This window comes from Pholis gunnellus (genome assembly GCF_910591455.1).
Source record: "Pholis gunnellus genome assembly, chromosome: 15".
NCBI lineage: Eukaryota > Metazoa > Chordata > Actinopteri > Perciformes > Pholidae > Pholis > Pholis gunnellus.
The window spans coordinates 6935865-6953157 of NC_136542.1; the positions used below are offsets into that span (position 1 = coordinate 6935865).

At 46.2% G+C, this 17293-nt stretch overlaps 1 protein-coding gene across 1 annotated transcript; it reads right to left on the reverse strand.

Moving 5' to 3' along the window:
* Positions 1-6: 6 nt before the first annotated feature.
* Positions 7-17143, reverse strand: atr (ATR checkpoint kinase; the record flags this gene model as incomplete). Its single annotated transcript, XM_079174669.1, has 48 exons — positions 7-419; positions 568-673; positions 853-1004; positions 1188-1341; positions 1472-1628; positions 1710-1860; positions 2121-2264; positions 2394-2594; positions 3100-3234; positions 3585-3814; positions 3984-4081; positions 4184-4326; positions 4680-4859; positions 5088-5247; positions 5410-5595; positions 5686-5863; positions 5948-6039; positions 6237-6328; positions 6502-6666; positions 6983-7149; positions 7307-7478; positions 7566-7703; positions 7943-8063; positions 8199-8314; positions 8459-8572; positions 8709-8915; positions 9014-9139; positions 9241-9331; positions 9590-9733; positions 10005-10135; positions 10317-10412; positions 10706-10795; positions 10910-11005; positions 11248-11442; positions 11558-11713; positions 11939-12110; positions 12354-12454; positions 12714-12910; positions 13032-13288; positions 13454-13652; positions 13800-13952; positions 14254-14417; positions 14573-14743; positions 14955-15097; positions 15211-16124; positions 16233-16385; positions 16925-17016; positions 17091-17143. The coding sequence occupies 48 exons, from the start codon at positions 17141-17143 to the stop codon at positions 246-248; spliced, it is 7827 nt and encodes a 2608-aa protein (XP_079030795.1). The 3' UTR covers positions 7-245.
* Positions 17144-17293: the final 150 nt, after the last annotated feature.

Consider the following 17293-nt stretch of genomic DNA (forward strand, 5'->3'; position numbering starts at 1 on the left):
GCAACAAATATAATTTTGTTCCCAGAAAACAGGGAACTTAATGATGGAAGTACAAGAACAAACAAACGGCATTATTAAGAGCTGTTCAACAAACAGTCATGAATGTTTTTGTGTGGTTATTACAAACTTTATGTGCAAGTATTTCTTTGCACTTATTATACTTGCTTGGAGCCACCTTGGAGGGCAGTAAAGGTTGTCTTGCATAGGCATTTGATAACAGGAAAGCCTCTTAAATTCTGGGTGTTTTACAGGTAGGGCCCCCAGCCCAGATACATCTGACAGAGCAGCTTGTCGTCGGTTGCTTCCTGTATGAGGTAGTGGACGTGTCCCTCTATGGACAGAGGCAGACCCAGTACTTTGTTCCTGCTCTTTATTACTCCCTGCAGACGCTGGTCGATTTCACACACATGGGTTTTCGCCTGGAGGAGAAAGAAGGGGGGGGGGGGGGGGGGGGGGGAGTCAAGACAAGAAACGGTGACATTAATAAGTTATATTAGACAAGCACGCTGCTCTAAATGAATGTAAACAAACCTCCAGAAGCAAAATCCACCTAAAAAATGCACACACCTTTTCATTAACTATCTCTCCGGTCTCGTTGGCCTGAGTTTTTGAAAGTCCTTTGGCTTGTTTGCTCCACTCCACCAGCGGGTCATGAAGGAAGGTCTTCAACACACTTAGAGGGAACGTTAAAAACAAAAATGTAAATTTGGAAACCTTTTTAAAAAAACAGTAACTATATAACTATACAAACATACTCTACCCCCCTGTCTTTTAAAAACATTATTTCTGTACTCCATCGAGACATGGTTTTAAGGAATATTTAATGATCATTAAGTATTTATGTTTGTGTACCTCATGAGCGGTTCCCTCTGGTCTCGCATTAGTCTCAGGGTGACCTCACAGGCCTGTCTGAAGAGACCCTCGGTGCCCATGGGACCCATGGCGTGGACCATGTTCTGGGTCAGACGGAAGGGGACCACCTCGGGGACGTCAAAGGTCTCCCCCTAGTGGAGAGGGAAAGAAGGAGCGGTAGAGAAATGAGGGGAAAGGGCAGGCAACAGGAAAAAGTAGGACATAATGACAATATTTAAAACAATATCTAGGGATTCTACACGATCAATTTGCGATTTATCTAAATTACTCCTAACTCATTTATATTCAAAGACAATTTGAGACAACAAACAAACCTTGTTGAAGAGGCAGTTGAAGTCGACGTGAACACATTCCCCAGTGAAAGAGTCAAAGAGGATGTTTTCTCCGTGGCGATCCCCCAGACCCAGGATGTAGCCCACCATGGACATCACGGCGGTGGAGCGGCAGTACGCAGAGCGACTGCTGTACCTGCGAACAACAAAGAATGAGAATGAGTGAGTGATTACTGGTGAAAATCGTATTCCCTACATTCTCTGCTGCTATCCACACTCTCTGCTGTCCTCATAAACCGCAGCGGAGTTGCAGGTGGGGGTCGTACCATGATGTGGGGTCGGGGAAGGTCCGGAGGAACCACTCGTGGAATACAGGAAGGTGTCGAACACAAAGCACCTCCTTGTGGATTCGTAGCTTCTCCTCAAAGGGGGCCGTCTTCGGAAGAATAAGCTTCCGGAGCTCTTTACCTGATATGTAGATACCTAGAACACACATACAAATATAAACAAGAGACAGCTGACAGTTTGTTTATCTCTACTTTTAGGTTTTTAGTGGGAGTATACCTTTCTCTTTATACAGCTTGGTGAGAATGTGTCGAAGACCAGCGGTGTTGTTGACCCATTCGATGATGCCGCACTCCTCGTTGAGAGGAATCACAGCGTAGGTTCGGATATGTAGCTCCCTCCGCCTGGACTCAGCATCTTTACGCAGGCACTACACATACAAAACGCACACAGAGAGCATGTACACGTGCAATAAATACTGCTGACTTTAGAGTGTGGTAACTCTTTTTTTACATGCACACAGTAGACTTAACACAGAGATACAGATTTATTAGGTACAATCTAATAGGATCCATAAAACAGCCCTGTCATAAATTACATTTTTGGCATATTTTTATAATTTCAGTGGCTGGTCACACTGTTCAGCATTGCATTGTACTGCATATTACAGTAAACAAATATCACACACACCTTGTTTATGAGGCAGTTGAACTCCATGAGTCGGCAGTCCTTCCTCAGGTCATCTTTTGGTTTACACATCATGGTGTAGCTCCGCCCATCTGAACCCTTCAGACTTATCTTCTTAGGCTTCTGTAAGGAGGCCAAGATCTCCACCTTCACACAAACAAAAACACACACACACACACTTCTGTGATCATAAAATCAGAATTTCTCAGATAATACTAGTTTATGACTCTTTGCCTGAAAATGATCTTTGTAACAGTAACTTTCCCTCTCTCTTACGTTGTTTTCAAACCCGTCCAGGTAAGCCCAGTGTCCGGGGAACGCGTCGTGCTGTGTGTTTGCCCCGCCAGTAGAGGGCAGCGTAGGGATGAGGACCGACTGCAGCGGGATCAGGATCTGGCTGAAGGTCGGCTCCTCCACCAGACGTTTCAGCTGCTTGAAGTGAACGCTCATGCTGAGGGTGGTGCTGTTGCCATCCACCTGAAAGACACATTCACAGAAATATTTACTCAAGGGGATCAAGACATGTTTATTTGATCTAATCTAATCTAATCTTGTCAACCAATAAAAATGTGTTGGTCCACATTCACCTCGGAGTATTTTATAGCGAGCTTTTGAACTATGTGAACAATTACATTTGTATGCTGTGGCTCCACAATTAACCCATTAAGAATCATTATGAAACTATGCATTTACCAAATATATTGTACCTTAGGGTGCCATGCAAACCAGAAAACCATGCCACGAAGATATATGATGAAATTAGGCTAAATAATATTTACACATTTGCCATTTTGAGGTACAATTTTTTTATCTTTTTAAGATTAAGACTTGACAAACTATAGTTTACACAACCTTCATAACTCTAAAATTGCCTGGGTTTGGAAGTGAACTTTCTATTTTAATTCTATGTATGTATGTATGTATGTATGTATGTATGTATGTGTGCATGTGTGTGTGTGTGTGTGTGTGTGTGTGTGTGTACCGGCTTGTTGCAGAGCTCCAGCAGCTTGTCAGTCAACCTGTTGGCATCTCCAATGAATTTCTCCAGAGACTGTTTGAGACTAATTGCTTTCTTAAGGATCTGATTACAACGGTTCATACGCATGGGGTAGGAAGACTGAAAAAAAAAGACAAATAAAAACACACAGAGTCAGGACTGAACGTGAGGTAATGTGTTTTTAGAAAAGCAACCAGTAGACTTGGGAGTTTATGCAGGTATTAAATCATCTGGTCAATCAATCACACAATAAGTATGAGGGATTTGTAATGTTTGCAAAGGGAACTGATCTGTTAAATGACGTAAAATTGTAAAATGAGTTCACACATTGTGGCATACACACAGTACAAAGAATACACTTCTAGTAGATGGTGGATGTGCAGATAAGGTAACTGCAGGCATTCAGCGCACAAGTTCCTGATTATCAAGGCAACAGAAACACACACACACACACACACACACACTCCTACCTTGGAGACAGCGGCCATTAGCCACATAGCCTGTTGGGGGTACGCCAGGAAGACTTTGGCCACGATGGTCATGAGGACGGTGAAGACCTCGTCGCTGGAATGGCACACCCTGGAGATGAGCTGGGAGAAGGCTGTGAGGAACTGGTACGGCGCCAAGTTGGCACAGTGCTCGCTCACCACCGTGTTGATTTTGCCCAGCTCCAGTTGCATCTGTCTGTCTGCTCGCCCCGCTGTGGTGGAGGGATGCGTGGATAGTGTTTGAACGTGTTTACATATTGTTTTTGTTTCTGTCTTCGCTGTTAGGCATAAACTGCTAGTGAGTAGGACAGACACTGGGAGTGTCTCATTGCCCTCTGTGTATCTTTATTCAACTCTTAACAGTCACTACTGGCCACCCACCTTTCTCACACTCACACACTTTGGCTCCAAAATCCAGCCAGAGAGACAGCATGCGAGGCATGGCCTGGTAGATGTACTGGTTTCCAAACTGCAAGGCTCTGGGAGGGAGACAACCCAAAATAAAACGCACGATAAAGAAACTAATGAGTCCATGGTGGAGTAAAGACACTTTGATCATAGACTGAAGGGTCTCGACTTACTTTCCAAAGTATGTAACAATATATCGGATGAGGTTCCCTTGTTTCTCCAGCTTGTTATCCGTCACCATTGGCATCACTTTGTCGTAATACTTGGCCAGGTAGAAGTTTCCATCCTCCCACTCAGGCAGAAGGTTGGTCACATCCTAAGAAACGCAACAAGCACACTTCAAAGCAGGGCTGCAACAAACATTTTATTGCTGAATTTGCCTATTTTTATTAATTAATCAATTACTCGGTTGGTCTAAAAAAAATTGTCCTGAGGGAATTTTGTTTACTATCACGCAAGACACAGAAAAGCAGCAACTTCTTGCAATTTTAATAGCTGGAATAGGATATGTTTGGCATTTGTGCTTGAAAATGACTTTGTACTATTTGCATTATTGCCTCTACAGTCTCCAGAAATGTCTCAAATGAATCTTGCAAACTGTTCAACTGTAATCAAAGCCTTTGGCTTCCTGCAGCGGTTCATCCCCTCTACAAATATCACGGCTGTTACCTTGTACGCCTTCATGATGGCATTGGACTCAAAGTTGGCCGTCTCCTCCATGAAGCGTCCCACCAGCAGCATGGCCCTGCTCTTGGTCTGGAGGCTGCGAGGGTCCGTCAGCGGCTGATCCTTGGGGAAACACTGGGCCACGCCCTTCTGCAGGACGATCAGGGCCTCGTGTACATCGCCCTGACCACACACACCAAGATTTGTGTGAGTGCACATTGTGTATGACAATCATATTGTCCTTTAAAAAAACCCAACTGAATTGTGAATAGGAAAGCACAAAGTTGGTTTATGATTAATGAGTTTTTTAGTTGTAAAGCAGGTGCAAAACAGGGTCAGCTTTACACAAGAAATGCTGATTGTGTATCTTAGACAAAAAGGTGCAAACTGTGTTAAAAGGGTCGGTTATACCTTGGACCAAAGCCACTTGGCCTTCTCGGTGACCAGCTCGGCCAGGTGTGTGTTCTCTGCGTTCAGCAGTGCATTGAAGGCAGTCTGGTGGTGTCCTGCCTTTCTGGCCACGCGGGCACTTTGCAGCCAGCACTCCCCAACCAGCTCTTTGCTCATCGGCCTGCACAGAAAACACAAAGGCTGGATTTGCGGTGTGCCCTGGACTTGTTCAATTGACACCGATTATTCTTCAGGTTTGCATCTTAGTCAGCCGCTAAGATCTAAAAGAGATTAGCGTAGATGCTACAATAGCATCTGTTATGTCAGTTTTCTACATGCTTACTGTGGTCCCAGGCTAAGCAGGGCACGGCGGAGGGCCAGGACCGGCTCCTTGGCCCTGAAGGAATTCTGGGTCATCTCCAGTCGATCCGACCAATGAGGAGGCAGATGACTGAGGCTGGGGGCGGAGCATTCCCTCTGTTTCTGCAGCTCAGTAAAACTGTGCTCCAGCTCGCTGAGCATGTGGAGCCTAACCAGACACACACACACATTCACAAGTTATTGATACAGACAACCAGGAAAACTAATAATTACATGCAAAACGTTAACACACACAGACCTGACGATGTACTCGTATCCTCTCTGGTAGGTGCCACACTCGTAACTGGCTGCAGACAGAGGGACGACCTGTTCCTTCCTCACCAGCTTCAGCTTCTTATAGAAAGTCTCGGCATCCGGCTTCTTAGCCGACAGCAGTAGCTGGCCGAGCCGTACGCCCCAGGTGTTGGACGGGCGGTCTGCAGACACAATGGTGGTGCAAAACTTGAGTCATTAACTGTTATGTTTCACTAGATATCACAATAGACAGTTCAATATATTACCTGAACTCAAATAATCTTCCAGCAGGTCCCATTTTCCGAGCTTCCAGGCCGCCTCCACTCTGTAGGCGTTCAGCTCCGACTTCCACTGGTGCCTTAATATGTGCAGACACAGCTATATTCAGTGGATCTTAACTGACATACATGTTATCTGAGTATAAAATACAATAGTTAAGAAACCATCAAGACCTTCTCCTGCTACAGTTAAAGTGGATTTAACTTGAATTAAAACTAAACTTCAGTGAGTATAGGAGGTGCCATAATGTACAATATGTGTATGTCTGTGTCTCACTTGCTGGCCAGTACTCCATTGACCTGAGTGATGACTGTTGACAGCTGTCCCAGGCCGAGCATAGAGGTCATCACCCCGTGATAGTGACCAATCTATACACAGAGGAATAATAATGAAATATGGAAAGAAAAACAGAAAGATACAACAGTGTAACAAAAACACCCTGCTATCTTTTACCCTGATATCAGCGATAATATATATAGTGGCCACTTCTCTCTTATATACTATTGCTCTGAACCTTTTTTTTGTCGTTGTGTGCGTGTACCTGGTCCGACTCCAGCTGTATGGCCCGGTCATAGCAGGCGGTTGCGTCTCGGAGCAGGCCGATGCTCTCGTGCTCCAGTATCTGTTCACGCAGCGACGGCTCCTCCCTCCTCAGGGCGTTGACCCCCCTCACTCCATCGGGCTCATGCATGGCAGCGTACAGAGTCTGCAGCAGCCATTCATACAAAATCTATATTTCAGAGAGCTGCAACTTCCACTTAACAAGGGCTAGTTCAGCATTATTGCTCTACTCCTACCCTCAACCACACTTTTGTCAAACTTGGTGACACATTTGTATTTACTTATAAAGATGAGCTTAATAATCTATCAGCAAGGATGTGTAATAGCAAATTATTTTGTCCTCTTAAACATGATTTTATATAGAACCAGAACATCTAGACTTGCACTGTTGCACTTAATTAACGTAGGTCTATACACGAAGCATCTTCTTAAGCGACCAGTAAAAAATCTATTTCACTGACCTGCAGGAAGGTGAGATGGTCCTGGATGTTCTCCTTGTTTTCTAAGATGTACGCTTCAAAGTGCATGAGGGCGCGAGTGTACGCTTTGGACCGTAGAGAAGCCTTGGCCAGAACGTCCTGTGGAATACCCTTGAGGAAGGCCACCACACGCTGGTACTCCCCGCTCTCTGCAATAAAAACATTTGAGCTTTTTACTTCAAGAGTGAGTTCATCATGCAACTTAAGCCCACTGATTTAATAAACGGGGTGAATAACTTGTGATGTGTTTCAACACAGCGGTGAAAACCTAGACACCAGAGATTTGTGCATCGGGTTGTCTCTCACCGTTGTGCTTGGGTTTGGAGTAGAGGATGTGGCGGCTCCACTGTGTGAGGTGAGACAACATGCTGAACACGGTCTGAGTGCTGAGCTGTGATAGGCTGGAGGCCGTCTCCTGACCAAGCCCCCCTCCTCGTCCATCCTCCGCTGTCAGCACGGCCATTATCTCCTCCGTGACCTGGAAGGAGGCGCGTTATTAATGCCAAAAATAAAACAAAAGCCGAAAACCGGGATCAACATCTTTTGGAAGGAATGCGGTCCTCACCCCCTGTTGCTCTGCAAGTGTGCAGCCCAGCAGCATGTACAGCAGAATGTGGGGCAGCAGGTAGATTGTGACCTTGTAGTCGTGTTTGATGATGAAACTGCAGCAGGTGAACACTCGGCTGGCCAGCACATGTCTCACCTAAGACACATAAAATGTTTTTGTTGGTCTCAATGTGCTTGAAACCGTTGTTTTTTTTAGTGAACAGTTGTCATGTGACAGTTCGTCAAGAATTGTCTCTGTAGATATTGTGACCTCCAGAATCAGTCCTACAAAATGCAAAGCGCTAAGAATCTGACAGATTTTGAAGAGGCGGATACGTGATCAATGAGTCGTGTGTCTGTTTGGCTCTGCAGAAATGAACGATAAAACCAGCTAACCTTGCTGATGAGGTATCCGGCCCAGGTGGCTGACCAATCAGAGAATTTGCTGCCTCTCTTGCTTAAGTACACTGGCTTCTTCAGTTTGGACCAGTTCACCTCCTTCTGACTGCTCTTATACCTGAAGATAGAGAGGGAGGAGAGACAGGGTAAAAATAAATAAGGGATTTGATATCTAAGTTACGTGTGAAACAATTACCCGACAGGATCAGAACGTGTACGTGCGGCAAGTCTATGTGTGTATAAACGTGAATACCTGCTGTTGAGGTGTGGTTCCAGTATTTCCTGAATCTGCTCTGGGAATCTCCTCCACAGACGGCGCCCCGGGGAGTCGGTTCGACCCTCACGACACTCAAAGATGGACAGCAGCTCCTACATCGACACAAACACATATTACAGACAAGACCTTACGTAAAATTGAAGGAGTCTCTGTCTGTCTGTATGAATGTATGTCTACTTTTTATCCGATCAACTTCACTCGGGTGTATTTCTGAGGTCCCGAGGAAGTGTGAGTACCTGAATTGCATAGGCGGCAGAGTCCTGTGCTCTCACATCATCAGCGTAAGCCAGAAAGGTTCTGGTCAGTTCAGTCAGCAGGTCGTAGGCGAAGTTGAGATCATCAACTCCACTCTGATCACAGAAAAATATACCGTCTCCAAATGCAGCCTTTCTCTTAAGTATGTTGGAAATATTGCCATAGTTATAAGCTACCTACTGTATATATCTATGTTATACATGCACAGCTTTGGGCTTTTCTCTTGCTTACCACAAAGGTGTTGCGGTCGCCGTGGGTGTGAGTGTGTGACAGATCCAGACGTCCAGGATCCACGGCCCCCAGCTCCCCCAGACACTCCCCACAGAGGAGCCGGGCCTCGGGGGACGAGTCCTGGCAGCCCTTCAGCAGCACTGACACCAAGCTGGAGATGACAGGCTCCACCGCTTCACTCGCGCAAACCTGCCGCAGCAGCCACTCCTGCAGTCCACAACAAAACAAAGCAAAACGCTTTATGTTGGGACTCTGGTCCTTTCAGAGGTAGTCGTCTACCAGTCTGCGCGTGTGCGTTTGTGTACCTGCTTGCTGTGCATCATGTCCCTGAGGCTGGTCAGAGCATGAATCCTGACGTCGACGTTTTCATGCTGCACGGCCCTCATGGAGAGCTGCAGCGCTGCGGCCAGGTCACTGCTGCTGGCTGTCAGCTGGGTGGAATCAGAGTGCATTACTTAGTGCATATTCTTATGTTTAACCACGGATATCAATAAATAATCCTCATCATCATGAGCATCTTGTCCATACTGACCTTGTAGTTCTGCAGCACGGTGTGGATGTCTTTCAGCTCTGGGTGGTCGGGCAGGAAGTAAATCTCATGGAGGTAGTCGTTGACCTCTTCCCTGTGGGAAATTGACAGAATTAGATCACCGCTATCGTAATTCTGGTATGATTTTTTTATTGTTTTTGGCATTTGTTCAACAGTCAGTGTAGGAAAAAAAACCCACCCAAGAACTATCTATGAGTTTGTAAAATGTTGTTTTAGCATGAAAAAGATGAAATTTTGTTCATTTTTTTCACTTCGTATGTATGTTTTAGATGTGTAACTCTCTGCAGAGGACCAGTTTGGTCATTTTTTTATTTGTTTATATGTGTGTTACCTGTTGTCAAGTATCAGGAAGCGGATGATGGCAGCAGTTTCTTTGGGCTGCAGTGGGATCAGGGGCAGGAGTGCAACAATAACATGACTCAGCAGAGGGCCCAAGTGTGCCGGCTCCACGCTCCTCACAAAACACTCCCACGTCCTGTCCACACAGGAGGAAGGAATTAAACACGCAGAAGCAGAAGCGAGGCTCTTGAGCTAATCACACAGGATTGTGGCGTGATTGAGTAGACAAAGAGAGCTCAATTGTTCAAAGTTCTATCAAATATGCAATCAAACTGTTAGAAATCGCCTTTTTTTTTGGTCAGTGGTTCTTTAACTTTGGATGGTGAGGGAAGCTGAATAACAGAAGCAGAATACTACAGATATGCAGTTTCCTCGGGAACTAAATAAACGTGAGTTTGTGTACTGACTGGCAGCAGAGCAGAGGGAAGTCCTCTCTGTATCGGAGGCCTGTGCGGAGCGTCGTCATCATCTTTACTCTGACAGAGCTGATGTGTTTGGAGCCCATCAGCCGCATTAGAGCCATCACACTGGTCAATGCCTGTCCAAAAACAAAAAAACAGGCGAACCCTTTCTTTTTACACTATGCAAGCTGAGCAGAGTCACAGTGGACAAACAACAGCATTTACCAAATCAGACTTCAATTGGTAGCTCTGTGAACTCTCTGACTGAAACAACACATTCTCAAATAGTAAATTAGTTGTCGGGCGAGGATCACACACCAGCTTCTTGCGGTCCTTCTCTCCCGCGCTGGAGCTGAGCAGCTGCATGTTGAAGAAGGCAAGAATTCCCAGCAGCTTCGGCTGCAGGTAGTCCGCCTGTCACACAATGACCAAAGAAAGAAAAATGAAAAAAAAGAGAGGAGATTATTGATTACTAATTATATAATAATAATTTGCTATAAATACTTGTATTATAAATGTCATGTGCATGTAAAGTTGTGCTTTGTTTGTTTGATCTGAAGTATAATAAATGCACTGTAGTTTGTTTCAAAAGCCTTTAGAGCTGAGTGACACTGTCTGTTATAATTTCACAGCACGTCTCTATTACTATGTATTTAGTGAAAAGTACAAGATAAAGCTGTACCAGCACATTTCACTCTGACACGTACCATGCGTTCTGGGACGGTGATGTCTCGGGGACCCTGGTACGGGTCATCATTGGACGCAAAGGAAGCCAGGATAGCCAGACCATTAAACACCTACAAAGAAACGTGAAACACTAGTTTTAAACTATGTAAGTGAATTCATTACTGACATGTATGCACTCAAGAATATATACTGAAAAAGACTTGTGTACATGTGTGTGTGTCGACCTGTTGGTAGTGCTCTCCCAGGCGCAGCAGCAGCTCGTTGTGAAGACCCTGGAAGTCTTGCCTGAGCAGAGAGCCCAGTTCAATCTCTGTCTCACTCTGAGAGAATAGTAGGAAAACAAATATGTATCAGTCTGGTAATCTAATTGTTTACTATGGACAACAAACATTCCTTTATTATCAGCAAACAATCACGATCTTTTAAAGTGGCCGTCAGACAGCCCTTTACGACGGGGAACTGAAGTCATTATATCCATCTACGCTCTCGTCAAAGCCACAGACTAGTTGCTCTGTTGTCTTTACTGTAAGCTTGCAGCAAGGTAGGGTCATGTTTTGAATACCTGCAGGTAGTGGAAAGCCCTCTCCAGCTCTTCTTTAGTGCAGGAACAGACCAGATGGCTGAAGATGTACTTGAAGTTGTTGATCAGGATCTCTCTCCTGTTTGCCTTCAGCTCATTGGCCAGGGTACGGATGAGGGCGGAGCCAGTGGAGCTCGCTTTGGCTGCCAGGTAGGGCAAGAGCACCTGGAGGGTCCTCTGTATAGACAAGTATCAAGCATACATGCTCAGAAACACGCATGTAGATATACATAATACAGTCTCAAAGTACTATCACAACTTTTGTGTAGTTAAAAGTACGAGCATGACATACAGTGAGGAAGCGGTGGAGGTCCGGGAAATCAAAAGCGTGTGCGATCTGAGCCAGGATGTCCAGAGCAAGCTCTCTCTGATTGGCTGATTCGCTGCCCTGATCCGGTGTGCTCCGCAAGGCCGACGCGTGACGAGAATGCAGCGACTCCACCAGGAACTAAACACACAGAAGAAAGAAAGAACTAGTTAAAGCCAGCACGTCCCTACATCTCTTGAGACGCTGCACACAGATCCAATTCTGTCGACGTAAAAACTAATTAACCTCAATGCAATCAGGAAAGAATACACTTCTCAAATAACTCTCCACCTACTGATGCACCCAATCGCTTGGAGTCCTTGTTACGCTACAAGCATTATCATCGTACTAATTCAAAACCAGTACCTGGCAAATTGGGTTCTTGTACTGACTGAAGAGGGTTTGAAGTTTAAGACCTTTGGCGGTGGCCAGGGCTCGGATCTGAGCGTAAGCCGCTACAGACACCGGGGACGACTTGGACAGCAGACAGTGGAGCAGCCGCAGCAGAGAGAACGACACCAAACTACCCTGAGACGCTCTGTCAGGGGAGGAGAGAGAGAGAGGAGAACAACGGGAACCAAAACTATTGTCAATACAAACAGAATGAAAAAAATGTAATGTACAACAACAATGACACAGTGAACATGCTGCAGAATAACTTGAAACTATATAAACACGTCATTAAAGATGGCGGTAATGTTGCTAGCCTTGTGCCTTAGTCCCACTTTGAGTGGTCAGCACACAGCTGCTGTTCTGTTCTCTCGAGTGAAGACACCCGTACCTGCCGATCTCTCCGGTGGTGAGGATCAGAGTGTTGCGCAGGTCGTCGTCTCTGTTGAGTTTAGCGTTGTTGAACGCCTCTTTCAGACGGGTGACCAGTAGCTTAGATAGCAAGAAGGAACACACACATCATCAACCTCACCATCATTTTCAGAAATAAAAAAAAGCAAGTATGTAAATACAAATCATAATCCCCAAAAGGCCAGTTCTAAAATGTATGAACCAAGTAAAAATGTAAAACCCTTCCCCTCCTTGACTGTTTCCTTTAACTACATTCAATATTTGATGATGTTTTGTCTGACAATAACACGTTTATAATGAAGTTAATGTAGACATTAGAGTCTTACAGCTGGGACTGTACCTCACTCAGAGAGCCCTGCTCGGAGTTTCTGCTGGTCTCTGTTAGCAGGAAACGCACGGATTGGCTGAAACGTGTTCTGACCACTGGATCCGAGTCCTCCATCAGACCAATAAGAGCACAGAGAACTGCCTGGGAGTCGCTTTCTCCGGCAACCAGTTTGACATGCTGGCAGAGGTGAGGCAAAGCTTCGAGGAAAGCTAAGAAAGTGATATAAGTAAGTAAACAACCTGAATGAAATAATGCAGCATATATAATTCATGTAGAATCTTTTAGGCTTTCTTGTAAAAGCTCATTATTGAAGCAAACATCACACAATACCTTGTTTAACACTACTTGGAGCTTGCCGTTCGAGCAGTGGCAGGAAGGGCATGACAACAGTAGCCCTGAGGGATGGAGAAGTATTCCCAGAATGCTCTGCTGCAAGGCCGAGCTGGTGGCAGAGGATCTCAGGAAGACGAGTGGACTCTGTGTGGGTGTCACTGAGCTGGGAGAGCTCGGATTGGATACAGGTCAGCTGACCGATTATCCTGGCAAGCTCCTTCTTCACCTGCTCCGAGCCGTCCGCCATCCTGGGACTGCAAATGGTCAAAATGTGCAACATGAACATAATGGAGAAAAAAAAAGTTTCAAACACTCAAAATAAGCACAAAATCACTAAAGAATGACAAAACAATGACACTTGGGAAAGTGGCAATGGTCATATTTGTGTGCATATTGTTTATACACATATGTGTGCGTACAGCAGAGAAGTGCTGATGAGGTTTTGGTGCGAGTTTCCAAGGTGGTGAAGAAGAAGAGGGAAGGCCCTGACTGCCGCCACTCTCCTCACATCATCTGGATTCAGCAGCGTCTTGGACAACACGCACACCCGCCACGTATCACACACGCCGCGACGCAGAAGGGCCAGCAGCGACACACAGTCCGCCTGGATCTCAAACGCTGGAACGACACGTCAAGTTTGACGTCACTACAAATAGTCACGATGGAAAGAGCCTGCTAAAAGTATTCGATAGCACTTGTGAAACGGCTTTACAAATATTTAGCTCCTGAGATGTTTCCGAGTTGTGATGCAGGATAAACACTCACAGTAACAGAAGCTGAGTCTATTAGCGAAGACCGGCAGCCAGGAGGGGAACCCTGAACTCTTGTAGGCGGAGACGGACTTGTTCTCACACACCCAGGGAAGAGACAGCAGAGCACACACTCGCCGCTGGAGCCCGTCCTCGCTGTTGCTGTTCACTACACACACACACACACACACACACACACACACACACACACACACACACACACACACACACACACACACACACACACACACACACACACACACACACACACACACACACACACACACACACACACACACACACACACACGTGGAGATGAAAACAGATGGCGATCAATGAACTGTACTCAAAAGGACGTGCCATATACTTTTACATTCATTAGTAGGAAATAATCCCAAAAATAACTGACAATATTCTAGCATAGGAACAGGATGTATAATGAGTGTTTTTGTGAGTGTACATAACCTTACTTGTCAGGTAGAGGACAGAGTCCAGGACCCTAACAGTAGTCCGGAAAGCAGACTGAAAGTAGCTGTGGTTTGAGTCGGGATGAGGACCTCCGTCTAACACCGACTGACAGCTCTTCAGCGCCCTGCCCAGAGTCTCAGTGGGCACCCAGAGGAGAGCAGAAGGACTGTCAACAACGAGACAGAGAAACAAAGATTGATATAATAAGCTCAGTGAGAGATGAAATGTCACAAAACTCCAGCAACGTGATGTATTCTTACACAGTATTTAAGATATATAGGAGGGCTGGAGTGACAGCAGGTGTAAATGTCTGTGTACTACCTGGTTGGAGAGGAGCAGAGGGCTGCCAGGTGGAGGATGAGGGCCAGACCCTCCAGAGCACAGAGAGTCAGTTTGGTTTCAGGGCCGTCAGAGTTCAGGAAAGTCAGCAGCTCCTCCAGACGACTGTTCACCACAGCCCACACCTCACTGCCAACGCGCATGTCCACCTCCCTTAAGACACGGATACACATCATTAAAGTCAAAAACCCAGTCTCTACTGTCACTATCAAAGAAATGTCTGAAAATGAAATGATGGCGGTACAGTAGAGCGTTTTTTAAACATACTTGTGACACACGTGAAAGAATAATTTATCATATAACAACATCTTTCACACCACTGCACTACTTCACAGAACACAGCCGTGAATGTTTATGAACTTACGCTGCTGATGTTTTTGTTGCTTTGCCGATTGACTTGGTGGCAGATTTGCAGGACTTCTTGGCAGCAGTCTCTCCGTCTCGTGACTTCTGCATCACCGCGGCCGTCTCAGCCTTCAGTGCGGCTCGGAGAAACCCCTCCGCACACTGTGAAACACACGCAGCACGGATATGTGAGGAGGGCGAGAGAGAAAAGACGTGACAATGGAGAGCAAGAGAGAGAGATTTCTAAAAAAAAAAGATGGTGAACAGAATCTTACTTCAGCCTGAGCTTCTGTTCCGACGGTGCGTGCCAGCGTCCTGCAGACCTCGGTGACTCGCTGCCTTCTTAACAATGCAGCACTTTCATAAACTACGCCGACGGACAGCAAGAAGCTGAACAGCAAGCAGAGCGATTCTGTAACCTCTGACCCCGGCTTGACGTCGGAGCCTCCGAGAGCACAGACACACTCGAACATCTGCGAGAGATGGATGGGCTCAAAGCGCGAGTGAGAGACACCAGACGACTGAAACACACAGCGAGTCAGGTGCAGCAGCTCTCCTTCATACGGATGCTTCTCATCTGAGTTTGTGTTTGTTGTGTTCGTGTAGGAATGCGTTTCCAGCAACTGGAGGTAGGCTGTGAAGAACTCGTGGCCCTGCATCTCAGGAAACCCTCCCAGCTCCACAAGCCGACTCAGCATCGCCATGGAACGCTTCCTCAACCTGGTGTTGCCATTGGCGAGGAAGGAGCAAGCCGCCTCCCAGGCCACACTGACGTCACGGCGGGAGACGACTCCCCGCAGTGCGTCGGTTACGGCACCGATTGTCACGGCGCTCAGCGACTCCAGGGCAGCCGGTGAGGAGAGAACCAGAGGAGAGGCGGTGAGGTACGAGGAGGCACGACCGGGGGAGATACCGAAGCGCTCGAGAGTTACAGGCCACCGGCTCCGTTTGTGAAGGTCCAAAGTGTGTCCGCTTCCTGCCAGTGTGGAAATGTGAGTGTGCAGGATGCCGCTGAGGTCCCGGGCCAAAGCAATGAGCTCCTGAGTGAGGTGGCTGAAGATGAACGGCGCCCGGGCTCTCAGAGTGTGAAGCAAAGAGCACAACACGGCAGAGACCTGCCGGTGGATGACGTCACAGTCCGGAGCTGCTGCGACACGAAGCAAACGAACAGCCACCCACTTACTGAAGTCTGAATCAAGGGAGGAATGAGGAGACATCAGAGGTTGAAAAGAAAAGCACAAAACAATAATAATACAGATAATAATTGAACATTTTTGACATGTTTAAACTCTTGTACCAGTACAGCTCTGTGTGGTGTCTGGGTACTGCGATGGCTGGCAGGCAGGGTTGGCGAACATCAGAGACGAGGATTTGATTATATGCTGCACAAAGTCCAGCAGCATCACACAGGCCGGCTCTGAACTGGACTTCTTACTCAGCCCGAGAGCAACTGGAAGAACACAGATTTGATTAACACAACTGGTTCACAACCTGGGGATCAAGAACCTTCCTCTGATTGGTTACGAGATCAATCTGAAACCAACAACAAACAAACCAAACAGCCCTGGTTGGTCGGGATGATACAAAACAGCTATTATGACAAGGAAAAGTCCACCAGGTAAACAAATGTAACGGCATAGATACTACCTAACTACTACTAACAGCATACAACTCAGCTATAAACTAATTATGACAGAAAAGTCCTGACATCAATGTAAAAGTAGTAGTAGTAGTAGTACTAGTATACAATACAAAGACATAGCAAAATTGTGGCAAGAGGAAAGGGACATAAAAAAAACCCTCAAATATTTAAAAGATGAGAGTACAAGCAAGATTGGTTGAACAAACATTGCATAAACGTCTGCCAGTTTCCTCTAAAAACTGAGCACTAACGCTTTTATAGCTCCAACAAGCTGTTATTTACTACTGCACTGTACTGTCGGGTGTTTCTGTTATTGTGTCCACCCCCTGCACGTGCTGGAGACCCACCGGCATCCACGTCCGTCAGTATCCGGTCGATGAACTGACAGAGGATCTGTCGAGGTTTCTGCACCGCCTGGTCGTACTCTGCCGCGCTGGCGCTGCAAACACCAACACAGTGTACCGTTAGCGGTGTGTATGGCTTAGCTTAGCCAACTTTTAGCCCGTCACTTACCTCGCTAGCTCCTGCAGAGCCGGTATCATGGCAGACATCTCCAGTCCTTCCATGTTTACAGTCTCTTGGTGTGTCGCTACTTGAACAAGTAACTTCTTCAAGAATGTTATATTAATATTGTGAGGTAACGTGCGTTTTTACCAGCACACTTCCGGCGCTACATGTCCTGTCCGTCCTGTCAAGTGTTTCGAAAACTTTCGCTC